The 23,532-nt window shown below is 45.4% G+C and overlaps 2 protein-coding genes across 3 annotated transcripts in view; one reads left to right on the forward strand and one right to left on the reverse strand.

Annotated features, from left to right (window-relative positions):
* Positions 1-2,640: 2,640 nt before the first annotated feature.
* On the reverse strand, positions 2,641-20,483 carry LOC132401289 (zinc-binding protein A33-like). Of its 2 annotated transcripts, XM_059983386.1 has the most exons (6): positions 19,885-20,483; positions 19,107-19,202; positions 18,455-18,688; positions 14,709-14,731; positions 14,505-14,623; positions 2,641-3,250 (listed from the first exon to the last, which is right to left on the reverse strand). In XM_059983386.1, exons 1-6 carry the CDS (start codon positions 20,293-20,295, stop codon positions 2,718-2,720), a joined length of 1,416 nt encoding a protein of 471 aa, XP_059839369.1. In that variant the 5' UTR covers positions 20,296-20,483; the 3' UTR covers positions 2,641-2,717. The 2 variants fall into 2 exon arrangements, with proteins under 2 accessions (XP_059839369.1, XP_059839370.1); XM_059983387.1 differs by lacking the exon at positions 18,455-18,688 and having other exon boundaries at positions 19,885-20,479.
* A 2,342-nt stretch (positions 20,484-22,825) lies between these two features.
* The window catches only part of LOC132401290 (uncharacterized), an 88,536-nt gene continuing 87,829 nt past the window's right edge, over positions 22,826-23,532 (forward strand). Inside the window, exon 1 of the mRNA XM_059983388.1 lies at positions 22,826-22,929. The gene's annotated coding sequence lies outside the window, so the exon portion shown is untranslated. The remainder of the gene's footprint in view (positions 22,930-23,532) is intronic.

Genomic DNA, 23,532 nt, shown 5'->3' on the forward strand with positions numbered 1-23,532 from the left:
AGTAGAGCCGCGCGTGTCTCCTCCAAAACCTTCAGGCAACGATCGATATGGTCCTGAACCGACGGTACCGTAGTCTCCTCTTCTTGCGCAGGGAACAGCGGGGGTTGGTACCCCAGGGAGCACTCGATTCGAGACCTTCCAATGGCAGAGAGTTGTGGACGTACTCAACCCACGGGAGGTGGTCGCCCCAGGTCGACGGGTTGTTTGCTGTTACACAACGTAGCGTCGCCTTCAGGTCTTGGTTGACACGTTCCGTCTGCCTTCTCGTCTGGGGGTGGAAGCCAGACGAGAGGCTGACCGATGCAACCAAGGCTTGACAGAAGGCCTTCCACACCTGTGAGACGAATTGAGGACCTCGATCGGAGACAGTCTGCGGGGATTCCCTGGAGGCGGAAGACGTGATGGACGTGAAGATCTGTGGTTTCTTGAGAGGATGGGAGTTTAGGGAGGGCTACGAAGCGCACCGCTTTGGAGAACCGGTCTACCACGGTAAGCACGGTGGTGTTCCCATGTGAAGGGGGTAGACCGGTGACGAAGTCCAGGGCGATGTGCGACCAGGGACGACCAGGGACAGGTAGAGGACGAAGTAACCCCGCTGGTGGCGGATGAGAGGCTTTTCCCCGGGCACAGATGGAACATGCCGAGACATAGGAACGGGTATCAGCCTCCATGGACGTCCACCAAAAGTGTCTTTTCAGGAGTGCTAGGGTCCGATCACTCCCGGGATGGCAGGCGAACCGAGACGTGTGCCCCTGAGAACCTGAGACCCGACGGAAACTGCACATAGAGGCGATCGCCGGGGTCGGGATCATCCCGTTTGGCTTCTTTTACGTTGGACCCGATCTGCCAAGTGAGGGTGGCGACCACGCCGGACGGTGGGAGGACAGTCCCTGGGCTGGAAGTGTCCTTCTTGGAGTCGTATTGGCGGGAGAGCGCGTCCGGCTTCCCGTTCTTGGACCTTGGAGGGGAAGCTTGAACCGCCGAAAAAATAACGCCTAACGAGCCTGGTGTGAGTTCTAATGTTTGCCGGTCAAATATACCCGAGGGCCCTAAGAGAGGTCACTGAAGATATAATGGATGCTTTGGAATGATCTTTCAAGAACCACTTGATTGTCCCGGAGGACTGGAAAATAGAAAATTGCACTCTTCAAGAAGGGAGGATGGCAAAAGAAAGGATATTATAGGCAGTTAGCCTGACCTCAGTGGCTGGGAAGGTACTGTAGTCTTTTATCGATGATGAGTTTTCAAGGTATTTGGAGACTAATGATAAAATCAGTCAATGCCAGCATGGTTTTTGTAAAAGGAAATCGTGCCTGACACATCTGTTTGAGGTCTTTGAGGAAGTGAGAAGGAGGGTGGACAAAGGAGAGGCAGTGGTTATCATTTACCTGGATTTTCAGAAGGCTTTCGATTCGGTGCCACACATAAGACTGCCGAACAAAACAGAATCTGACGGCGTTACAGGAAAGATACCGATATGGATGGAGGAATGGGTGACAGGCAGGAGGCAACGAGCGGAATACGGGGGGGGGGGGCCCTTTGAGGTTGGATGCCAGTAACTGGTGGTGTTCCTCGGGGGTCAGTATTGGGAGTGCTACTTTTCACATTATTTGCCAAAGACATAAATAATGAAATTGTGACAAATTTTGTGGATAATGCAGAGATATGTGGAGAGTAAGTAGTGCTGAGGAAGCAATGTGATTGCAGCAGGACTTAGACAAATTCGAAGAGTGGTTTAAAAAAACTGGAAGATTGAATACAGTGCTAGGAAATGCATGATAATGCTTTTTGGTCTAAGGAATAATAGTGCTGATCAGTATTTAAATGGGGAGAAAATTCATACACCAGAGGCGCGGTGGGACATTGGTGTCCTTGAGCAAAAATGCCAAAAGGTTATTTTGCAGGCTCATTCTGTGGTAAAGAAGGGAAATGCTTTGAGAAGGGTATGGCTTTTCTTTCAAAAGGGGAATAGAATATTTAAGCAAAGAGATAATGCTGAGCCTTTATAAGACACAAGTCAGACCCTACTTGGGAGTTTTGTCAACGTTTTGGGTCCTATATCTCAGAGAGGAAGTGGGGATTCATTGAAACCTTCCGACTGTAGAATAGTGCGGATGTGGAGAGGTTGTTTAATGTGGTGGGGTTATCCAGATTAGAGGGCACAGCCTCAGAATCGATGGGAGATCCTTTTGAACAGAAGTAAGGAGGAATATTTTTAGCAAGAGAGCAGTGAACCTGTGGAATGCTCTGCCACAGAGTGCGGTGGAAGTCATGTCTATGGGTATATTTAGGGAGTAAGTTGATTATTTCCTGACCGATCAGGCCATCAGAGGGTATGGCGAGAAGTCAGGTGTAAGGGATTGAGTGGAATCCGTAATCAGCCATGACGGAATAGCGGAGCGGAGTCGAGGAGCTGAATGGCCCAATTCTGTTCCTATGTTTTATGGTCTTACCAAGATTCACCCTGAAGCTTCTTTTCCAGTCAGAACTTGCCCCATTTAATCTGTTCCCTTGCTGATGCACTTTAGGACCCGGGGGAGCTCAAGACCCGTCACCTCACGGCTGCGACTGAATCACTGTCTCCGCACCCCCCCCCCCACCAAGGATGCGGTGAACGAGTTAAAAATAATGAATTGATAATTCTCAGCTTGTGTTTATTTCACTCTCCGCATATTTATATTTATTACACCTGACGCCGGTGCCTAGAGATGACACGTTTACAGACCTGGAGCGGAACCGGAGCAGATTCTCAGCCACTGGTTTTCATCCCAAGTGCAGAAGAGAGGATAAAGTTTCTCCGTGAATTTATTCCCAGTGAAGGTGTGGAGATGGGACTTGGTCTCCGCGTTGTAAAATGAAACTGTTCCGGACTCGTAACTGAGATAAACCCCCACCCTCCCAGGTATGGGACCGGCAGCGAGGCGGGACACAGGGGAGGTGGGAAGAACGATCACGTCATAAGACCGCCCAATGACCCAGAATCCAGTCTCCGGACTCAGTCTGAACCATCCCTTCCTCTCCACAGACTCTGCGGCGACTCCAAGCCACCAGCATCGATTCCCCGCCACCTCCACCTCCCAGTAATGTCTCCCCGATGTGAATCCCTCGGATCCCAGCACGCAAAACCAGTGTGTGAATCTCTTCCCCGTCTCAGGGAGATTCCTTTGGGTCCCGATGCATCTCACACTCTTCCGATCCTCAGACACGTCGAGCCGCGGACTCGCCGTTTCCACATCCAGGGTGACAGAGACTGGGGGGAGATGAAACAGAGAATGAAGGATCTCCGGGGATTGGGAAAAGACTCGGACAGCACACCCCTGGAGCTGGTGGAAAGGCCGCGGGGCCTCAGGCACAATCAGATGGCCGTCACGAGCCTTTCCCCAGGCTGTACACACTACTGCGGATGGACAACTGGTATTTCCCCGTGGTTTATCCTCTGGCACGAAGAGCGGAGTTTTCCTAATCAACTCATTGTGTTGAGGGGTAGATTCAGGTGGGATGGAGTGCCTGAATAGCAGATGGATTTTCGTGCCGACCAACTTACTTTAATGAGCTCGTCCCATTTGCCCGTTATTCCTTTCCAACTTTCTTATCCACATACCTGCCAAGATGTATTTTAAAACAGTTGTCGCTGTACCCACCTCTTCAGTTGCTCGGCCCATTGTGAACTTAGATAACCTTCTTCGCTGTCCACTATACCGTGAATTTTATTGTCGTCCTCAAACCTAGTAACTACGTCACCTGCATTCTTCTCAAAATTGTTAATATGAATGACAAACAACCACGGCCCCAGCACCGAACTCTGCCGGTCACAGGGCTCCAGTCCTCTGTGTTTAAGAGACACTTGGACAGACCCTTCAATAGGCAAGGCACAGGTGGAGACTGAACTATTGACAGCCAGTGCAGTGAATGTAGATGGTAAATAGGAGAGCACATGGATGGAAGGGCACATTTCTATGCTGCACGATGAACGGCTCTGTGACTTTAAATGAACTGAATGACTAAGACTCCCCCACACCCCCGCCCCACCGGTGCAGAGAGTTCCGAAAAGACAGTGACATCTGACCCTTGATTCCTCAGACAGGGGATACATCCTCCCTGCATTCTGTCTGTGTAAGAATTCTTCCCTGTAAGAATTTTGATATTTCCCTGAGATCTCCTCTCATTTCGCTGATCAGAGGGGATGACGAGACGGCTTACAGGGACGAGGTCCAGCACCTGGCCATGTGGTGTGCCGACAGCAACCTGGCCCTTAACACCCAGAAGATCAAGGAGATCATTGTGGACTTCAGGCACACTAGGAGCAACATGCATGTCCACATCTACATCAATGGAGCTGTAGTGGAGCATGTATCAAGTTTCAATTTCCTTGATGTCCGCATTTCCGAGGATCTCACCTGGTCCCTGAACTCCTCCATCCTGATCAGAAAGGCACAACTGCGCCTTTATTTCCTGAGGAGCATCAAGAAAGCTCACCTCTGTCCCAGGATACTGACGGACTTTTACCACTGTGACATTGAGAGCATACTCACCGTCTGCATCTCAGTGTGGTATGGCAGCTGTCCCGTATCAGACCGCAAAGCACTCCAGCGTGTGGTGAAAACTGCCCAGCGGATTATCAGCGTCCAATTACCCACCATTGAGAACATCTACCATAAACGCTGACTGGGCAGGGCAAAAAGCATTATCAAGGATCCATCTCACCCTAACCATGGACTTTTTACTCTCCTCCCATCCGGTAGGTGCTACAGAAGCCTCCGCTCCTGCACCAGCAGGCTCAGGAAAAGCTTCTTCCCTGAGGCTGTGACCCTGCTGAACCTCACATCACAGCACTAAGCAGTATTTCACCCGTATTGTACTGTCTCAGTACTTTTATATTTGTGTGCTGTAGCACTTTTTATTTGCAGTTATTTTGTAAATAACACTATTCTTTGCATTTCTGGTTAGATGCTAACTGCATTTCATTGGCTTTGTATCTGTATTTAGCACAATAACTATAAAGTTGAATCTAATCTAATCATTCTTCTGTACAGGGAAGAGAGAATATAGAACAGTGCAGCACAGGAACAGGCCCTTCATTCAATGTTCACATTCATTTGTGAGTGTGAAGTGGGGGAATGTGAAGGTTCGAGACAGTAAAGGAGGTGATAATGGGAATCAGTAGGGGAGAGATGAATGGGAGATTAAACCAGAACCAGGTGGGTGAGCAGTGGAAAGCCTGTGGGTGATTTGTGTGTGTAGACGTAACGAGAAGGTGGAGGGGGACAACGAGATGAGGATACCTTTGTCCCCTTTCCCACAACCCCTCGTTAGGATAAGGGATCAACTTGCAGGGTCCCTTAAGCAACTCAGGCCATGATGAAAGGTTTCAGCCAAAGGCGTCGACTGTTTACTCTTTTCCAAAGATGCCTCCTGGTCTGCTGAGTTCCTCCAGCATTCTGTGTGAGTGGCTCCACTTTAAATATACTGTACTCAGTCAGCTACCTGTGGCAGATTCACTATTCTGTGGATAAAGGAATTCTCCTTCATCTCTGTTCTAAATGGACATCACTCCAGTCGCAGGCTGTGCCACCTGGTCCTTGACCCACCCACTATAGGATACATCCTTCCTACATCAACTCCCTCCAGAGTTTTCAGAGAGATGAGGCCGAGACCCTTCATCAGGACCTGTTGCTTGGATTACCAGCATCTGCAGATTTTTTTGTGTTTGATTATTAAAACAGGAGTTGATAAGTGAACTTCTTGATAGTCAAGGTGTCAGAAGTTATGGGAGGGTCCGGGAGAATAGGATTCAGAGGGATGAAAAATCAGCCATTCTTCTAAACTCCCATGAGAACTGCACCAGAACCATCAAACACTCCTCATATGTTAACTCTTTCATGCCCAGAATGATTATTTGAACCTCCTGGACCCTTTCAAATGCCAGCACATCTTTTCCTATATAAGGGACCCAAAACTCCGTGTGGTCTGACTAATGCCTTATAAAACCTCAGAATTACAATTCTTGCTCATGTAGTCTAATCCTCTCGAAATGAAAGCAAACATTCAGTTTGCCTATCTTACCACTGACACACATTGCAAGGTAACCTTCAGGGAATCCTGCACAGGGTCGATTTGTACCTCTGATTTTTGAAATTTCTCCCTGCTTACAAAATCGTCTATGCGTGTATTCCTTCTACCAAAGTACATGCATGAGTTCTCTACTCGGTAATCCATCTATCACTTAAAAGTTTCTATGTTTCTGTTCAAGATTTCCTCTTAAGGGAAGGCATGCTGTCCTTCCCTCGTATCAAATGCTGATCCTTAATACTGGACTCCATCACCTCCCCAAGCACACCACATACAGAGTAACATAGAAAACCTACAGCACAATACAGGCCCTTTGGCGCACAAACTTACGCCGAACATGTCGTTACCTTAGAAATTACTAGGTTTACCCATAGCCCTCTATTTTCTAAGCTCCATGTACCTACCCAAAAGTCTCTTAAAAGACCCTATCGTATCCGACTCCACCACCATTGCCAGCAGCTCATTCCACGCACTCACCACTCTGCATAAAATAACTTACCCCTAACATCTCCTCTGTACCTACTCCCCAGCACGTTAAATCCGTGTCCTCTTGTGGCAACCAGTTCAGCCCTGGGAAAATGACTCTGATTATCGACATGATCAATGCCTCTTATCATTTTATACACCTCTATCGGGTCACCTCTCATCCTCCGTTGCTTCAAGGAGAAAAGGCCCAGTTAACTCAACCTGTTTTTATAAGGCATGCTCCCCAATCCAGGCAACATCCTTGTAAATCTCTTCTGCACCCTTTCTATGGTTTCCACATCCTTCCTGTAGTGAGGCGACCAGAACTGAGCACAGTACTCCGTGGGGTCTGACCAGACTCTTATAGAGCTGTAACATTATGTCAAGGTCCGGTCCGGTCCGGTCCTGAATCCGCGTTCCGGGTCTCGATCCGGTCCTAGTGCTCCGGACCCCGGGTCTTGCAGCTGTCCCTCCCGGCCCCTTTGTGCCTGTTAAGATCAGCCTGGATCAAGGAGGCACACATGTGGCCAATTCGGCTGCAGGTATTCATAAGGGGCCGTGGGACGGAAACCGGGCGGGTGGTCGTTTTGTTATGTATCCTGTCAGCCCTGGGTGCCACCCTGCTTGAAATCCTGTCCTACCCGGAATCCTGTTCTGCCCTGGTTGCTGGCCTGTTCTGTATAGGCTCTATCCGGTTGGTCTTATTTCCCTGCTTCTCTCCTGTGCGCTGGTCCCGCTGTTCCGCTTTATTCTCCTTGCTTGCGCTGCCACGCTGTCGGTTGCCTTTCACAATTTACCAATGTACCCGGTGGATCACCGTAGTTCTGCTGCTCACCCTGGACCCACCTTCCTACCCGTTGCCTCCGTCGGGCGGATCCGGCCGGACTGCCGCTGCACGGCGGGGGTTCTGCCCCTTCCACCTATTGCTCCCTAAGGGTTCTGCCCCGCACCTGCCCAGGCGTCCGCGACTGGCCAGGCCTCTGTGTTTTCCACCTGGGAGGTGGCCCTGCCCGGGATCCCTGCAGCCTGCCATGAGGAATCTGCCTGCCTGCCTGCCTCATCTAAACTCTGGGATCCTCCCGCCTGCATTAACCCTTACATGCCATGGCATCCCCATCCTGTCCTCCCTCTAGTACTTCAGTGTCTGCGTCCTGCGTTTGGGTCCGTCCGGCCCCCGTTCCTGACACATTACCTCTCGGCTCCTAAACTCAATTCCACGATTGATGAAGGTCAATGCACCGTACGCCTTCTTAACCGCAGAGTCAACTTGCACAGCTGCTTTGAGCATCCCATGGACTCAGACCCCAAGATCCCTCTGATCCTCTACACTGCCAAGAGTTTTACCATTAATACGACATTCTGCCATCATAATTGACCTTCCAAAATGAACCACTTCACACTTATCTGTATTGATCTACACCTGCCACTTCTCAGCCCAGTATTGCATCCTATCAATGTCCTGCTGTAACTTCTGACAGCTCTCAACATTATCCATAACACAACCAACCATCGTCATCAGCAAACTCACTAACCCATCCCTCCACTCCCTCGTCCAGGTCATTTATAAAAATCACAAGTGTAAGGGTACCAGAACAGATCCCCGAGGTACTCCACTGGTCAACGACCTCCATGCAGAATATGACCTGTCTACAACCACTCTTTGCCTTCTGTGGGCAAGCCAGTTCTGGATCTACAAAGCAATGTTCCCTTGGATCCCATGCCTACTTACTTTCTCAATAAGCCTTACATGGGGTACCTTATCAAATGACTTCCTGAAATCCATATACACTATATCCACTGCCCTTCCTTCATCAATGTGTATCGTCACATCCTCAAAAAATTCAATCAGGCTCGTAAGGCACGACCTGCCTTTGACAAAGCCATGCTGACTATTCCTAATCATATTATACCTCTTCAAATGTTCATAAATCCTGCCTCTCAGGATCTTCTCCATCAACTTACCAATCACTGAGGTAAGACTCACTGATCTATAATTTCCTGGGCTATCTCCACTCCCTTTTTTGAATACAGGAACAACATCTGCAACTCTCCAATCCGCTGGACCCTCTCCCGTCCCCATTGATGATGCAAAGATCATCGCCAGAGGCTCAGCAATCTCCTCCCTCACCTCCCACAGTAGCCTGGGGTACATCTCAACCAATTCCAGCAACTTAACCAACTTGATGCTTTCCAAAAGCTCCAGCACATCCTCTTTCTTAATATCTACATGCTCAAGCTTTTCAGTCTGCTGCAAGTCATCACTACAATCACTAAGATCCTTTTCCATAATGAATACTGAAGTGAAATATTCATTAAGTACCTCTGCTATTTCCTATAGTTCCATACATACTTTTCCACTGTCACAGTTGATAGGTCCCATTCTTTCACGTCTTATCCTCTTGCTCTTCACAGACTTGTAGAATGCCTTTGGGTTTTCCTTAATCCTGCCCACCAAGGCCTTCTCATGGCCCCTTTTGGCTCTGCTACTTTCCTTCTTAAGCTCTTCCTATTAGCCTTATAATCTTCTAGATTTCTAATATTACGGAGCTCTCTAAACCTTCTGTAAACTTTTTTTCTTGACTAGATTTATTACAGCCTTTGTACACCACGGTTCCTGTACCCTACCATAACTTTCCTGTTTCATTGGAATGCACCTATGCATAACTCCACCAAAATATCCTCTGAATATTTGCCACATTTCTTCCCTACCCTTTCCTGAGAATATCTGTTCCCAATGTAAACTTCCAATTTCTTGCCTGATAGCCTCATAATTCCCCTTACACCAATTAAACACTTTTCTGACTTGTCTGTTCCTATCTTTCTCCAATGCTATTGTAAACGAGATAGAATTATGATCACTATCTCTAAAACTCTCTCCCACTGGGAGATCTGACATCTGACCAGGTTCATTTCCCAATACCAAATCAAGTACAGTCTCTCCTCTTGTAGGCTTGGCTTATCTACATATTGTGTTAAGAAACCTTCCTGAACGCACCTAACAAACGCCACCCCATCTAAACCCCTTGCTCTAGGGAGATGCCAATTGATACTTTTGTTATGTTTCCCTAGGGTTCATATTTTCTGTGGACAATCACTTTAAAATGTCAGTAGATTGAGGCTGGCTTTTGGACACTGACCCATCCCCCCCCCCCCCCCCCCGTGAACTGGTGCTGCTAACGAGAGAAAGATGAAGAACAGAGGGGGAGGGAGAGTCGTGCAACACAGATGGGAGAGAGAGAGAGACAAGGATTAAAATGGATGATTTAGTATTATGGCTTCTTCGCTAATTGTTGACTTTAACGCCAAGGACATTTAGCCTGTTTGTGTGGATCCCTGCTGACACAGCAGAGTGATGCCAGGTGTCTGCTGAGACAGGAAGGAGTAGCCAGTTTGATGGACATGGAGTTGATGGATGGCTGGTACCTCGTCAGGTGAGATAAAAGACGGGTCTGCTGAGGCACCGGGAGAAACGCCATGAGACACTGACCGAGTGTTGTGCACCCACAGGAAAGTGGGGTTTGGAGGACCGAATCGGGAGATCGGTCACAAAGCTCACAGTGTGACGGCAGGACCGGTGGGGGCTTGTGTGTGTGTCCACTCACGCCACAGTGACAAGTCCACCACAGAAGAACGGTCCAGCTGAAGAACAAAGGGGTCATAACCGAATGACCACATCAGTACAATGGAACAAGAAGACAACGGAAGGTTTGCCTGCTGCATCTCTCTCTCTCTCTCTCTCTCTCTCTCTCTCTCTCTCTCTCTCTCTCTCCCTCTCCCTCTCCCTCTCTCTCTCTCTCTCTCCCTCTCCCTCTCCCTCTCCCTCTCCCTCACTCTCTCTCTCTCTCCCTCTCCCTCTCTCCCTCTCTCCCTCTCTCCCTCTTTCTCTCTCTCTCTCTCTCTCTCTCTCTCTCTCTCTCTCTCTCTCTCTCTCTCTCACTCTCTCATCACAACAGCAACTACCTCAACTTAAAATGAACTCTGCATTATCTTCAGACTATTCATTTACCCCTAGACTTTGATAGAACTTGGTTTTGATTCTTATTTCTACACTTGATATATATATCATTGCTAACCTGTTTTATATATTGGCATTTTTGATACTGTATTACTTAGTTTACTAATAAACACCTTTAGTCACAGTACCACCAGGCTCCAATGTATCATACCATTTCTGCTGGTTTGTTAACCCAGTTACGGGGTACGTAACACTTTGAAAATTAAAATCTCCCATCACGCCAACTCTGTTATTATTACACATTTCCAGGATCTTTTCCCCAATCTGCTCCTTGATATCCCTGTTAGTATTAGGCAGCCTATAAAAACACTCAGTAAAGTTGTTGACACTTTCCCGTTCCTAACCTCCACCCACAGACACTCCGTAGACAATCCCCCCCCCCCCATGACATCGAACTTTTCTGTAACTGTGACACTATCTCTAATCAACAGTGCCACGCCCCCACCTATTCATCAGCCTATTCATCACTGTCCACATGAACTTAAGCAAGGTCTTTGATGTCGACGATAGACAACACTTAGAGTATCGTCTGCATTTCTGGTTCCCCGATTATGGGGAGGATGTCATTACACTGGCCAGGAAGCTTCAGGAGGATGTTACCAGGACCTGGGGGGGGGGGGGGGTCTTGGCTTAAAAGCAGAGAGTGGATAATTTTTAGCTGTACTGTCATGTGTTGAAAGATGACTCCTCATTGAGGTAAATACATTCATAAGGGGTTTAGATAAAGTGAGTCTTTTTCTGAGTATTGGGAGTAAAGAACCAGAGGGCTCAGATTGAAAGCGCAATGGAATTTTCTTATGAGGATCTCTGGGGTAACATTCTCACGGAGAAGGAGGTGTGCAGATGGACTTTACTGTCACCTGCTGTAGAAACAGGTAAAATTAAAATATTTTAAAATAAGTTTAGACAGGTACATAGATAGGAAATGGTCAGAGGGATATGGGACAAACACACACAAACGGGACATGCCCAAGAAGACATCTTAGTCTTGCAGATTATGGGTTCAACATCTGTCAAACCCTTCCCAGATCATCTTCCTGAGGAATCTCACCCTGGAGTCGGTCTGTGAACTGTTGATGTGACGTCACGTCAGAGGGCAGCTCGGTGTCACAGAACAGACAGACTGGGTAAGGACGGCAGATTTCATTCCAAAATGGGAATTTGTGCCTGTCTCTTTTACCATGTGTCAGACTCTGATAGTACATCTAGGTAAGTGACAATAGACAATAGGTGTAGGAGTAGGCCATTCGGCCCTTCGAGCCTGCACCGCCATTCAATTTGATCATGGCTGATCATCCACAATCAGTACCCCGTTCCTACCTTCTCCGCATATCCCTTGACTCGTGTGTGTGTGTGTGTGTGTGCGTGCGCGCGCGCGTGTGGATTGTGGTAAATATCAGTGTGTTTGTGAGTACACATTGAAGTATTTGTATGTTACAGTGTGTCTTCCCATGTCTGGTGTGTGCTGACAATGTGTAACTTGTGTGAGGTATTTAAATAAATACTTTACTGTGTCTGAAGAGAATGGTTTCCAGGTTACTGAGGGAAACAACAACGTACATTGCTGAGTCTTTGACTACAATCTGCCAATCGTTCCTGTGTATGTGTGTGAGGGAGCTTTGCCAGGCTGGGTATGCAGTGTGTGCTTCTCCTGAGATGAAATCTTGACCAATGTCAATGCTGGTTGGCTTGTCCAGGCTCATTCTCACAATGCTTCAGTGTACTGGTCTGATACCATAAGACCATAAGACATCGGAGCAGAATTAGGCCATTTGGCCCATTGAGTCTGCTCCACCATTCAATCATGGTCGATATTTTTTCCGCTCCTCAGCCCCACTCCCCGGCCTTTTCCCTGTAACCTTGGAAGCTGCATTCAATCAGCCTTAAATACACCTAATGATAGCCTCCACAGCTGCATGTCGTAACAAGTTCTGCAAATTCACCACACTCTGGCTCAATAAATTTCTCTGCATCTCTGTTTTAAATGGACACCTCTCTATTGTGAGGCTCTGCCCTGTTGTCATAGACTCTCCCACCATCGGAAACATCTTTTCCACATCTGCTCTGTCTCGCCCTTTTGATATTCGGATTTCAATGAGATCTACCCTCGTCTTACTAAATTCCAGGAATACAGATACAGAGCTATTGAATGTTCCTTGTATGATAACCCTTTCATTCCTGGAATCATCCCTGTGAGCTGAAGTCTCTGCAATGCCAGCACAACTTCTCTCAGATGAGGAGCCCAAAGCCGATCACAATACTCAAAGTGAGGCCTCACCAGTGCCTTATAAAGTCTCAGCATCACATCTCGGCTCTTGAATTGAATGCTGTTCTAAACCTCTTGAGTTGAATGCTAACATTGCATTTGCCTTCCTCACCACTGACTTTACCTGCCAGTTAACCTTTAGGGTGTTCTGCAGAAGGACTCCTAAGTCAATTTTCATCTTAGCTATTTGTATTTTCTCCCCATTTAAAAAAGTCTGCACATTATTTCTGCTCCCAATGTGCACGACTATGAATTTTCCAACATTGTATATCATTTGCCTTTGCCCATTCTCCTCATCCAAGTCCTGGTGCAGCCTACCTGCTTCCTCAACACTACCCGCCCCTCCACCAATCTTCGTCTCGTCTACAAACTCGGCAACAAAGCCGTCTACTCCACCAGCTAAATCTTGATATGCAGCATAAAATGAAGGTGTCCTAATACTGACCCCTGTCGAACAGTAGTCACTGGAAAGGATCCCTTTACTGTCATTCGCTGTTTCTTACCAATCATGCAATATTCTAACCATGCTTGTAACTTTTCTGTAATACCATGAGCTCTTAACTTGGTAAGCAGCATCATGTGTGGCACCTTGTCAAAGCCCTTCTGAGATCCAAATATACAACATCCACTGCATCCCCTTTATCTATCCTATTTGTAATATCCTCAGAGAATTACAACAGGTTTGTCAGGTGAGATATTCCCTTAAGAAAGCCATGCTGACTAGTCCTATCTTGTCCATCATCAAGAATGGACGAGGTTGCACCTCGGGTTCAGGTGCAACCCATCCCTTTTGAACAGGTCATACCTCCCCCAGAAGAGATCCCAATGATCCAAGAAGCTGAAGCCCTTCACCAGCTTCTCGGCCACTCATTCATCTGCCAAGTTAACCTGTTTCTACCCTCACCAGCATATGTCACAGGCAGCAATACAGAAATTACAACCCTGAAGGTGCAGCTTCTCGGCTTTCTACGGAGCTCTCTAAATTCTATTTTCAGGACCAATTTGTTTATACTTCCTACGTCATTGCTACCGATATGTGCCAAGTTATCAGGCGTTTTCCCATCCCTTTCTAAAATGCTGCAGACACAATCCAAGATGTCTCTGACCCTGGCACCAAGGAGGCAGCATACCATCCGGGTGTCCTGTTCACGACCATGGATTCTCCCGTCTGTTCCCCGGACGATGGAGTCCCCTATCCCTACCACTCCCCTTTTTCCCCACTAACAACAGTGGGTGTTACGGATCCACGGGTCGGGGGGAGACCTGCGTCAATCAGTGCCTACACTGACAATCAACACTGCACAAAAATTGTGTATTTTTCTGACAATCCTAGTCACCACTCTGTATCCACTTTTATTCCCCACAGTATCATCAAGTAGGTATTAAGTTTCTAGGTCCTGGTAGGATTCAAACTCATGTGTTGGTGTGTTAGTGCAGTGTGCCTGGGATCAGGACACAGTGGTTCATCTGCCAGTCCCGTGTGTTGCTTGCATTGTGGCCCTGTGCTGGTGTGTTCAGGGGTCTGACATCTCCAGCTGACCATGTGACAGTGATGCCTCGCAGTCAGTGGGGTTAATGTGGAATAAACTTCAGTTCCCCTTCAGCCCATTATTACAACGAATCTTTGCTTCAAATTGGAATTTAATTGTCTTTCATAAACAAGAAAAAATTAAACTTGGTAAGTTTTACCTCGATTAATGGGATCGAGTGTTCCTCTCAGCACTGTGTTCAACAAATAGAGGTGATCGAATTTTTCAACTGGTAGGGCCTCATCTGTCACTGACAATTCTTGGACATCGTCATTAATCCTGTAATATTAAACTGATGGTTATAAATTGGAATTTGAACTATTTTACAAATCCATCCAGGGTTTCAATAAAGAACATGTCCTACCTCCTGTTCCGACGAGCCTCCTCCTGAAATAAATAAAAACACAAACCTGATTAGACATGGACTTACTGCCCACATCACGAATTTCATCCAAATAATTACAAGGTGCTGAAAATTCCCACTCCCATAGTCACAAACACACATGAACAACACAGAACCACGGGTAAATTAAAGGGAATGTTTCGGAATGCTACACCATCTCTGAGAGGATGAAACTGACAGGAAAGTCAAGATAGGGTGTGCATTTTCATCTGGATATCATGGTGATAAAATGGAGGAACTTAAGATCAGTGCTGGATTTGATTCTGTGCAGGTGGAGAAACTATCCCTATTTATGGGGAGATGAAATTCCATATGGATTTTAATAAATCCCATTAAAAATTTAGTGAAGAGAATGTGCAACTCATTGTCATAGGAGTGGGTGATGTGGAACAGCAGAGATTGAATTCAATGGGGAAATGGATAAACACGAGGGACCATGGAGTTCGGGGCACTGTTGCTGGGTGCGGTGAGTAGGATGGAGGAGGAATGTGACACAGAGAAGTTGATAGGAGAAATGGACTGAGAATAGAATATAATCCCATGTGAAATTTATCTGAAAAAGTAAAGTGTGGAAGTTTCCCTAATTTGATGTAACCCAGATATGGATGATAAGTCAGTTGTGTGGATCATTTTCTTTGTTCTCAGTGATTAACAGAATGTCCCTCACACCCACTGCACCAAACACACTCACACCTGTGAATGGAACCAGCTGTTAACGGCAGTTTTAGAGGTTATTTAATATGCTAATTAAGGACAGAATCAGCACCCATGTGTTATGATCAGAGTAAATACTTCCATTGCATTTTTCCTGGGATGTACAGAAGTTGTGGAAGTCCAGTTGTGGGACAACAACAACCCTGATAGTTGCATCAATTGTCTGGTAAAAACAGTTTGCTGCCATTTTTAAATGCTGGGTGTAGGAGCAATACATTTGTTTTCCGTCTCCATTGTATTTTGTCTTGCGTGTTTGTGATGGTAACTAGTCACGTGAGTTGGAGCGTGGAAAAAACAAAGGGAATAAGTTTCATATTCATACTTTGTGCTGGGTAGTTTTGAGCTGGGGATCTCATATATTTTGTTGACTGCTTGATGACTTGCAGCGGACTGCACAGCTTCATCATGTAGTGTTACGCCCGTGACCCCCTCTTCTTTTGAGAATCGCAGGATCACCATTGATTCGGGTCAGGAGACCCAGGAAATGAGAGAAAGACATGCAGAATCCACAAAGGGGTTTGGAATGCCCGGGCCCTCAGCGATACAAAGCCACCGGAAACGGCCATTGTCTCCTGGAGAGGGAATTGTGTATTGAGTACTGTGCTTCGTGGAAGCCCTCAGGCAATATGGGCTGGTTGGGGGATGGCATCATTCCACCCTGATTGAGATCTGAGACCCCGTCAGTGGGGATAAAAGAAGGGTCTTGAGACGCACCCGGAGAAACGCTATAAATCCTGTGGCAGCGTTTAATAGCGACAGCCGGTGGGGGGCTCGTGTGCATCCTTTTCCTTGGCCTAGGAATTGGCGGGCGTCCACGGAACGGCTTAGCTAAAAGGACCGACTACAAAAAACGGAACTCTTGAAGGATCGACATCATAAAAAGGAAAAGCTGGCAAGTTTAAACATCTGTCTCTCTTGACTCCAACCAAAGGCTGCAGCCTGAATGAGCTAATGACTTTTATATTTCCATCGGACAATACATTATCCCCTACACAACGATAAAGCTTATTTCTTATTGGTTATTATTATACCCGCGCTTTTAGATTTAGTATTGACGACGTATCGTATCTGAATGTTTGCATTGATATTATTTTTGTGTATTTTTATCAATAAATACTGTTAAAAATAGTACCATCAGACTTCAACGGACCTCTCTATCTTTGCTGGTAAGTGACCCAGTTACGGGGTTCGTAACAGTAGTTATTAAGAAAAAGAATGTAGTGGAGCTTTTGGAAAGCATCAAGTTGGATAAGTCACTGGGACCAGATGTGATGCAACCCAGGCTACAGTGGGAGGCGACGGAGGAGATTGCTGAGCCTCTGGTGATGATCTTTGTATCACCAATAGGAAGGGGAGAGGTTTCGGAGTATTGGAGGGTTGTGGATGTTGTTCCCTGATTCAAAAATGAGAGTAGAGATAGCCCAGGAAATTATAGACCAGTGAGTCTTACCTCAGTTATTGGCACTCAGTGGTTGGTAAATTGATGGAGAAGATACTGAGAGGCAGGATTTATGAACATTTGGAGAGGTATAATATGATTAGGAGTAGTCGGCATGGCTTTGCCAAGGGCAGGTTGTGCCTTACGAGCCTGATCGAATATTTTGAGGATGTGACTAAACACGTTGATGAAGCAAGGGGAGTAGATGTAGTGTATATGGATTTCAGTGAGGCATATGGTAAGGTACCCCATGCAAGTCTTATTGATAAAGTAAGGTGGCATGGAATCCAAGGGGACATTGCTTTGTGGATCCAGAACTGGCCTGCCCGCAGGAGGCAAAGTATAGTTGTAGACTTGTCATATTCTGTATGGAGATCAGTCACCAGTGGGGTGCCTCAGGGATCTGTTCTGGGACCCTTACTCTTCTTAAGTTTTTATAAATGACCTGGATGAGGAAGTGGAGAGATGGGTTAGTAATTTTGCTGATGACACAAAGCTTGGAGGTGTTGTGGATAGGGTGGAGGGCTGTCAGAGTTTACAGTGGGACATTGATTGGATGCAAAACTGGTCTGAGAAGTGGCAGATGAAGTTCAACACAGAGAAGTGTGAAGTGGTTCATTTTGGTCAAATATGATGGCAGGTTATAGTATTAATAGTAAGTCTCTTGACAGTGTGGAGGATCAGAGGGATCTTGGGGTCCGAGTCCATAGGACACTCAAAGCAGCTGGGCAGATTGACTCTGTGGTTAAGAAGGCATACAGTATATTGTCCTTCATCAGTCATGGAATTCAATTTACAAGCTGAGAGGTAATGTTGCAGCTATATAGGACCCTGGTCAGACCCTACTTGGAGTACTGTGCTCAGTTCTGGTCACCTCACTACAAGAAGGATGTGGAAGCCATAGAACGGGAGCAGGGGAGATTTTTAAGGATGTGGCTTTTTCTCCTTGGAGCGACAGAGGATGAAAGGTGACCCGATAGAGGTGTACAAGATGATGAGAGGCATTGATTGTGTGTATATTCACAGACCTTTTCCCAGGGCCGAAATGGTTGCCACAAGAGGACACAGCTTTAAGGTGCTGGGGAGTAGGTACAGAGGAAATGTCAGGGGTAAGTGTTTTAATCAGAGAGTGGTGCGTGTGTGGAATGGGCTGCCAGCAATGGTGGCGGAGACGAATACGATGGGGTCTTTTAAGAGACTTTTGGATAGGTACATGGAGCTTAGAAAAATAGAGGGCTATGGGTAAGCCCAGTAAGTTATAAAGTAGGGATATGTTCGGTACAACTTTGTGGGCCAAAGGGCCCATATTGTGCCGTAGTTTTTCTACATTTCATTGCAGCTTAATTTATGATTTATAATGTTGAAATTTCATCGTTTCAAGATCGTGTGTTGCTAATGAAGAATCGAATACATATCTTCGACACTTTGGAACGTCATTATTGGAGTAATTGGAGGGCACGTCATGCAAGTATAACGATCTGTGTGATGTCTCCAGTAGTGGCAACTGTTCATTCAATGCCCTTTGACAGGAACAAATTGAAATTTAATCCCTCACCTTGAGAAATATCACACTGTCTTTTTGAACCATCTGTTCATTTAAATTTGAGATTTCCTCCTGAATAATCCTTATATTCTCTTGAATCTCTCGAATATTTTTCTCCATTCGACTTAGAATCCTCTCCTCTTCTTCCCTGATATCCCTGAGTAAGCTCTGCTCTTTCTCAGTGATAATGTGGCACAGTTCAGCAAACTGGGATGTGATGTGGGTCTGAATGTTGTATGACTGTTCCTGTTGAATGAAAGGTGAAGATGAATTTACTGCATTGCTGCGTTGTATTTCCTTGTGCCATTAACATGACCACTCGGTCCATTGGAGTCCATGCTAGTTCTGAGACCATCCCTGTCAACCTCATTCTCTCATGTTTTCCTGATACCTATTCTCCCTCGTTGACCCATTAACTAGCACCTGATTCATATACACCCTCTCCCACCTTCACAGGGTTAATTATAATTAACCATTCATCCAGCATGTCCTTGGGATTTGTCTGAAACTCTTGTGGTCACAATGCGAGCATGCAAACTCCATACAGACAGCACCAGAGGTCAGGATCAAACCCAGATACTTGGAGCTGTGGGATTCTGCTATTCTGAATTAAAGTGAGCAGAACTATACAGTAATATCAGAAATTCCTTTCAGGAAGCCTCACCCGAACTCCGGAAATCTTCTCTTTCTGTTGCAGCTCCATTTCCAGGAAGTCTGATTTCTTTTTTGTGAGAGAGTCTAAGGAAGATTTCAGCTGATCCTGGAAGTCAGAGAGCGAAGGAAATAGAAACAGACATGCATCAAAAGAAACAGGTGATCAAACCCGATTATCACACAAAATGCTGGAGGAACTCAGTGAGTCAGGCAGCATCTATGCAGGGGAAATAAACAGTCGGTGTTTCGGGATGTGACCCTTCATTAGGACTGGGATGGGATGGGACAGAAGCCAGAATAAAACCGTTGGGGATGAGAACCAGCGGGTAGGTGACGGGTGAGACAACGTGAGGGGGAACGTGGGGGAGGGTGATGAAGTGAGACGCTGAGAGGGGACAGGTGGAAGAGGTAAAGGGCTGGAGAAGAAGGAAACTAGTACGAGAGGACAATCGACCATGAAACAAACGGGAGGAATTGGGGCCTTGAATGGTGACGAGGGAGGAGGTGTAGGAGTCAGGTCCCGATTGCAGGTGTCAGTGCCAGGAGGGAGATCAGTGAGTAGGAGCGAGTGGATAAGGGAGTTGCGTAGAGAGCGATCCCCACGCAGAGCGGAGAGCTGTGGGGAATGGATGGGGGTGGGCTGTGGGAGGGGAAGCTGTGCTTGCTGGTATAATCCTGATGGAGTTGGCGAAAGTTGCGGAGAATAATATGTTGGTTATGAAGGCTCTTGTGGTGAGTAGGACGGACAATGGAGGATGGGGTGAACATCAAATTCGGGTTAGTTTTACCTTGCAGATTGTAACAGCTTCTTTAATCGGCAGGAAACGGTGCTCTCTGTGTTCCTGCGCATCTCTACAGATCAGACAGATCAGTGTCTTGTCCGTTTCACAAAACAGCTTCAGTTCTTCCTCATGTTCCTCGCAGTGAAGTTTACTTTCCTTCCCTTTCAGATTCGGGTTTAGATTTTGAAATTTTTCAGCCAGATTTGCTAAGGCCCGATTGACCCTGAGGGTGCGGTCAGCAATCTCCTCTCTACATTCCGGGCAGGAGTTTCTCTCATCCATTTCCCAACACCGTGTGATACAAGAGCGACAGAAGTTGTGTCCGCACTCCAGTGACACTGGATCGGTGAAGAAATCCAGGCAGATGGGACAAATTACCTCCTCGGTTAAACTCTCCACCTGGCCTATCGAAGCCATGTTAACTCCCAGCACTTCCTGATTCAGAATCCTTTCACTTTCGGGGAGCTGCCGATCCCTGCAGTACCGCGATTGTCCACTACATGCGCTGCAGACTCAGTGGGGATAAAATCCATTTTTCTCTTTTTATTAATTTTTATTGAAGATTGACAAAAAAGATACATTAAGTCAACATGTCATTATGTGCAATAAGGAATTAAATTAGCAAATAACTGATTAACAAAGCTAAGCAATGTATCGATAAAAAAAGTAAAGTGTTATGAACATTTTTTTGAAAGAGAAAGGGAAAAAAGAACCCCTACTGACTAAAAAAAGCAAAAAAAAACATTGGGAGCACAACCCCGGAACTATGCATTATACAAGCTTCCATAAAAAGAACATCAATCCACCAACTCAAATCCACTTCAAGAAAAATCGGAAGGAAACCATATTAATTAGCTCAAATCAGATGATAGACGCGGGCGAATGAACCCCACCTTTTCTCAAAATCGAATCGAGGATCAAAAGTTCGACTTCAATTTTCTCCAAACTAAGACATAACATTACCTGAGAAAACCTTTGCATCAAAGTAGGAGCAGTGGCATTTCAACAAAATAGCCCTTCTGGCCAATCATGTGACTAATGCATTTAAATGTTGGTCTGATGGAGAAATACCATGAATATATTGAGGGATTATACCAAATAAAACTGTCAATTTATTAGGTTGTAAATTGATTTTTAAAGCTTTAGAAATTGTAGAGAAGATAGACTTCCAAAAATGTTTTATTACAGAACACGACCAAAACATGTGTGTCAATGTGGCTCTCTCGGTTTTACATCTGCCACACCGACTATCAACATTTTAGACAGTCTCTCCTTTGCTAAATAGGAACGATGTACAATTTTAAATAGAATTAACGATTGATTGGCACAAATCGAAGAAGAATTGACCAACTTGAAAATCCGCAACCAATCTTCCGTTATCAGGGTCATGTTAAGCTCTCTCTCCCAATCTTGCTTAATCTTAACTGAAGGGTAATTGTGTTGCTGTAACAATAAATTATAAATTTTCCCAATAAAACCCTTCACTAAAGGATTAATTTTTAAAATAATATCTAACAGGTCAGAATCTTGTATATATGGAAAATTACTTAATTATTTTTTGTAAGAAATGTCTGACCTGAAGATATTGCAGGAAGTGTGAATATGAGAGAGAGTATTTAGTTACTCTCAAAAGACATCAATCGGCCATCTTGGAACAAATCCGTGAAGGAATAAACCCCTTTATTCCTCCAAAGAAGAAAAGTAGTATCGCTTAATGAATGTTTAAATAAATATTTTCGATAAAGTAAACTAAAAAGGTTAATTTTTTTAAGATTAAAAATATTACGAAACTGGAACCAAATTTATAATGACTGCTTAATTAGAGGATATAAATATAAATTAGTAATTTTGGCCAGTTGTACAGGCAGAGAAGCTCCTAATAATGAGGTTAAATGAAACTGAGGTTAAATGTATTCAATTCCAAATCAGCCCAAGGTGGTCGTTCATCTCTATCAGCCCAATATAACCAAAGACACATATAACATATATTAACAGCCCAATAATACATTCTTAAATTAGGCAAAGCAAGACCTCCATCTTTTAAAAAAAAATATTTGTAAATGATATTTAGCAATTCTTGGTCTTTTATTATTCCAAACAAAAGGTGAAATAATGGAGTCAACCTGATCGAAGAACTTCTTAGTTAAAAAAAAGGGATATTTTGAAATACATATAAAGATTTTGGTAAAATCATCATTTTAACTGCATGAATTCGACCAACTAACGAAAGTGTAAGTGGATTCCATCTACAAAATAATTGCTTCATAAAATCCACTAAAGGAACCCAATTAGCTTTGTAAAGGTTTTCATGACTTTTTTTGTGATAATAATACCTAAATATTTAAATGAGTCCGTAACTCTAAAAGGAATATCATCATATATAGAAACAGAAAGAAAAAAAAATCATGGTGATTTCCACCCCAGGGTGGGATCGGAAACACATTAAACTGGTCGGAAATTAAAAAAAAAAATCGGCCATGGACTTCCCAAGCCCCGCTGTAAAAGGAGGAGGGTTGGGCATGGAGCTGACAGCCCCATCTCGTAAATACCCAGTGCGACAGAAACGTCAACTGAATCTCCACAGGCTTCATCCCTGCGATTGGAAGGACCTTCCCCTGGAAGTCCCCCGCAGAAAAAAGCACAGGACTAGACATTCCACATCACAGGGTGGAAAACATTACTTTGTTTTGTGAAGTCCTGAAGAAAATTCCTGACTTACCCATTTCTGTCCCTGCTCCAATGCAAGGCCAGTTTCGACAACTCTGGACGAAGCAAAGAAGCTGATCAAAATAAACTTAATTCACCATAAAATATTCACAATGATAAACCATGAAATGCCTTTACCCGAGGATCAGTGATCCTTTTGTCACGCAGCTGCTGTGGCACAGGCCCTTGCATCTTTCTCCACATATCTTCGCCAGCCCACAGTCCACAAAAAGATGAGTGGCCGTCTCTTCTCCACTGCGGTAATCTCGGGGCAGCGCGCTGTGGGAGTGATCTCCGGGCATGCAGCAAGGATCAGACTGGGAGGGCCCCTCTCACGCCAGCCAGGTAGGATTTGGCACGATGATAAATTTATGTCCAAGCCAGCATGGTTTCATGAAGGGAAGTTCCTACCTCACCAACCTGCTGGAATTTTTTGAGGTAATTTCAAATAAGATTGACAAGGTAGAGCTGTGGAAGTTGTGTATTTGGATTTTCAAAAGGCCTTCGATAAAGTACCGCATAAGAGGCTGCTTAATAGGATGAGAGCCCATGGAATTACAGGAAAGATATTGGAATGGATGGAGTATTGGCTGATAGGCAGAAAGCAAAGGGTGGGAATAAAGGGATCCTATTCTGGTTGGTTGCCGGTTATTAGTGGTGTTCTGCAGAGGTCGGTGTTGGGGCCGCTTCTTTTTACACTGTATATTGATTATTTAGATTATGGATGAAATGGCTTTGTGGTTATGTTTGCGGATGACACCAAGATAGGTGGAGGAGCAGGAAGTGTTGAGGAAATGGAAAGGTTTCAGAGAGACTTGGTCAGCTTAGGAGAGTGGGCAAATAAATGGCAGATGAGATACAATGTTGAGAAATGTATGGTTGTACATTTTGGAAGAAGAAGTAATCGGGCAGATTATTATTTAGATGGGGAAGAAAATTCAAAAATCG

The sequence above is a fragment of the Hypanus sabinus genome, chromosome 10, assembly GCF_030144855.1.
Source record: "Hypanus sabinus isolate sHypSab1 chromosome 10, sHypSab1.hap1, whole genome shotgun sequence".
Lineage (NCBI taxonomy): Eukaryota > Metazoa > Chordata > Chondrichthyes > Myliobatiformes > Dasyatidae > Hypanus > Hypanus sabinus.